This window comes from Ziziphus jujuba, chromosome 5 (genome assembly GCF_031755915.1).
Source record: "Ziziphus jujuba cultivar Dongzao chromosome 5, ASM3175591v1".
Taxonomy (NCBI): domain Eukaryota; kingdom Viridiplantae; phylum Streptophyta; class Magnoliopsida; order Rosales; family Rhamnaceae; genus Ziziphus; species Ziziphus jujuba.
Window position 1 is genome coordinate 28524540 of NC_083383.1, and position 4173 is coordinate 28528712.

Below are 4173 nucleotides of genomic sequence, written 5' to 3' on the forward strand. Positions count from 1 at the left end.
ATGGTTAGAGAAGTAAAGTTAATCAACGATATTCAAGCTCAACAAAAAGGTTGGACAGTAAAAGTGGTGGTTATTGAGAAAGGAATGCCACGAGTTTCTAAATCAAGTCCAAACAAATATCAAAGGTTAATCTTAGCTGATGAAGAAGTAAGTTTGTTTTGATAATATATTTATTTTGTATAATTTGTCTCATATATAACTCAATTTTAAGTCTCTTGTTTTTCTTATATAGGGTAATAAGATCCAGGCCACAATATATGATGGAGACATTCACATCTTCCGAGACACACTCATAATTGGGAAAAATTATTATATTTCTAATGCTTGGGTTAAAGAAATTGGTGCACAATATTAGATTGTTCAAAATAATTTGCAATGGACTATAAATGGTCGAACCATTGTGGAAGAAGTGATTGGAGATTCAGAGATAATTGTGCTTGTTGTTTACAGCTTTGTACCGTTCTCACGACTACACACTTATATTGATTTTCTATCCCAAGTCGGTATGTTTGTCTATATAGTCAATTTGTTCAGCTATATTTTTATAACTTTTCATTTATATTTAATTCATCATGTGGACAAATTTCTAATGATCTATAACATTTTAATTAAGTTTTGAATTTTGTTTATCATCAGATGTGATTGGAATAGCGATTGAAATCAAGCCAAAAAAGGAGATAATCATGAGTGATGGTTTAGAGATTGTCCAAGAGATGACTTTGATGAATGATAAGTAAGTACTCCAAAAAAATAAAAATAATTATTAATTATTAAATAAGTTAATAAACATTTTTCTGAATTTTGATTTTAATTTTATGGACAGTATGGATACTGTGATGCTTACCATGTGGAATCAATTTGTGAACAATGAATGTACTCAAATTTTGAATATTATGAATAGAAAACCAATCATAATTGGATGTCGACTTAAAGTTAGCTCATATAATGGTATGTTCCCTTAATGACTACACTACAATTGATGTTATTTTTGAACAATTTTTATGTAATTAAAATAGTCAGCAATTTTCTAAATTAGTTTTTATTAATTCAATTTTTTACATGCATATTTGTATTATTTATATCATTATACAGGTATCTCACTTTCAACCAAATCCTCCAGTTCGTTTGTTATTGAACTGGAGATACCACAAGCAGCTGCTTTATCAATTTGGTAAACTAATATTGGAGTTTAAATTTAGAACAATTTTTCTTGTATAAAAAATAAAAATAGCAATAATTAATTTGAGCAATTGCAGGTATAATACTAATGCTGAAAAGGCCATGGACATAATATGTGGAAGGATTGGTCTTGAGACAAAGTCACTGTCTACACTTCCTTCTGCTGAGGACATCGTTACCATTAAAATGATAGATAATCAACTTAATACGATAAATTTCTTGACTATTATTTTGTTTATAATTATTAACAACTATAATATTAAGATATGTTTGTACTTTTCATTATGTAAACAGAAGAGAAGTTTTTGGATCAATGGTCACATCAAAGTGACAAATTTGATTCAACATTTTTGGTACTTAAGCTGTGAAAAATGCACAAAAACAACTGGATATGAATTTGAACAGAGGTTTAACTGCTTGTATTGTAGACATGATCAAGTTAAAGCTATGCCAAGGTATGCACACAAATATTTGTTGTTATTATTATTACTATTATTATTGTTATTATTACCCAATTATGCAATCATCATTATATGATAGTAACTAACAACTACTGGGTTTTTTTCCCCATTAAAAACACACTAATTAATTATGCATGAAGAATTTATAATCAATGATATTGTATTTTTCATCTTAGGTGTGAAACATAAGATAAAGCTTTGATCTAAATGAACAAGACAAGAATAAAACAGAAAAAAGATATGATTATACCTTGTACTGATCGATTTGTACATTTGTTGAGCCCCATAGCAATCACCCCATTCTACAACTTTTGCTCATTTGTCAATATGCTGCATTTAAAAGCAAAAACAGGCTACATTATGATTGAGGATCATGCTTGCTAGCCAAAATAACGAGATTTGTTGCAAGAAAAACTCCACTGTCTTTTGAGTATTTTCGAATATTTAGTTGCCATAATGATAGAGATCCACAAAAATTAATAATTGAAATTAATCATCATTATTTGAAACTCAAAAATCAAACTTAAACAGAGATTGTGTTTAAGAATTGGAACACAAAACAAAGAAAAATAACAAAATGAGCCATCTTTTGTGTTACTTTAATATCCCATAAACCAAAAGCAGCTTACTTGATCATTTTTCTGCCATCATCTATAAAGAGTTAAGCATGTTCCATTTGACCACTAACCAAATCCAACGTAAAAACTATGCACCATTTAACAGCTATCAAATATCTTGGGGGGGGGGGGGGGGGGAGAAGAAATTCAGCATACTTATAATCCTAGGAATTTTCATTTATAGTTTAGTAAGCAAAATATAGGACTCAATAAATTTTTGTTCTCTAAATACTTAGCTTATCTTTGTCATATAGATTATTACTTCATCACCTTTTATTGTAATCCATTAGGTTAATGCCTCAATCTTTGCCTCTGCTCTCTCCACCCAGTGCCACTTCAATTTTGTATAATGTGAAATACTTTATTCAGTTATAGTATAAGACATTTCATATTATTTATTTTATGATTAATTATAACTTCTAACTGGTAATTCTTCTTTTATTCAGGTGCCGAGTTACTGTTGATTTGATAGATGAGTCTTCATTTTTGAATGCTACATTGTTCGGAAATCAAGAAATTTCTTGGTTGCACTACATATGAGTTGATGAATAAATCTGATGGGGTAATATAATTCTTTTCATATGTGTTTGTGGAAATGACTGGTCAGTTTTAACTTGTTCTCTGAAAAAACATATATAAATGATGTAAATGCTTATGTGAGTACTAACTGTGAATCTTTCTTTTTTTTAGGATTCTGTTAAAGATATTGAAAAAATTGCCACATTATCCAGTAGTCATAAGCTTCTATTTCAAGTTAAAGCATCTAAACATGAATATCGTGATATTACAAGATGGAAATACACAATCCTTTCTGTTTGTGATACTATTTCAAAAGAAATCAACACATTAACACAAACAGATACTTCAAATGATGCTGAAGTTAGTCAAGTTTTAGAAATTGTTGAAGAGCAAAGTGGAAAATCATTAGGCATAACTGAATTGAGAGGTATGAACATGTTTGATACATTATATCTTAAGTGAAATTACATGAGCTTTTATTTAATGTTCTAATGCATATATATTACAACTTTCAAAATCAGATATATCTGGAAGTGTTGACAATGCTAAGATAGAGCAAATTAGCAATGAAGATAAAGTCCTAGCTGATTTGGTTTCAAAGCCTACTGCAAGAAACAATGCAACAAAGAAACTAAAGCTGATGATTTCCAAAAGTGCAGGTGAGGCAGATCCAATAGCGCTGAATGTTGAAAGTTCTCATTTAGAATTTGGTGAAGAGGGTAGGAAGCAATTTGCCAAGCTTAAAGACAATGTTTAATTTGTTATCATGGGAACCATCTTTTTGTTAATGTGGACATGATAGATTACTATCAGTTCATAAGTAGATTATTATCAGTCTTTTGTGAACTTATAGCATATTTAGACTATATTATGATAGTAACACTAATATTATTATTTTGTACATTGCAAGATGTAATAGAAAATTGATTTACGTATAACCTAATACATTTCTATTAAATCTTGCAATTTATCTTAGGAAGATAGCAATGATGCTAAGATAGTTTCATCTATGACACAAGTATTTTGTGACAACTTTTTGTTTAACGAAAATAAAATAGTCATTATGAGTTTTTAAGATTGTACTTATATTTCTTATGATCATTTTTTATTTTTTGTATTTCTTTTAGTTAATATATAAATCCATGAATAAATTAAATTTCATGATAATGTACTAGAATCAAAATAAATTGTTTATGTTTTAATTAGTTTTAAAATTAATTTATTCTCACTAAATATCTAAAATATCTCAATATTGATTGGTGTATAAAAAAATAAAAAAAATTGAAAGGATGAAGCTAGAATCTAATTACGAACAATAATGGTTTTTGTTTTTTTAGATTTTCTGCTTTTCTAGATTTTCTGTTCATCTAAGAATTGGAAGTTTTCTTACTTCAAAA

The 4173-nt window shown here is 28.4% G+C and overlaps 2 protein-coding genes across 2 annotated transcripts; both read left to right on the forward strand.

Moving 5' to 3' along the window:
- Window positions 1–1829, forward strand: LOC125422962 (replication protein A 70 kDa DNA-binding subunit B-like). Its single transcript, XM_060817322.1, has 7 exons — window positions 1–147; window positions 356–503; window positions 637–733; window positions 824–948; window positions 1093–1171; window positions 1257–1634; window positions 1817–1829. Exons 1-7 carry the CDS (start codon window positions 1–3, stop codon window positions 1827–1829), a joined length of 987 nt encoding a protein of 328 aa, XP_060673305.1.
- An 876-nt stretch (window positions 1830–2705) lies between these two features.
- Window positions 2706–3846, forward strand: LOC125423108 (uncharacterized). Its single transcript, XM_048476532.2, has 3 exons — window positions 2706–2819; window positions 2948–3203; window positions 3298–3846. Exons 1-3 carry the CDS (start codon window positions 2748–2750, stop codon window positions 3531–3533), a joined length of 564 nt encoding a protein of 187 aa, XP_048332489.2. The 5' UTR covers window positions 2706–2747; the 3' UTR covers window positions 3534–3846.
- Window positions 3847–4173: the final 327 nt, after the last annotated feature.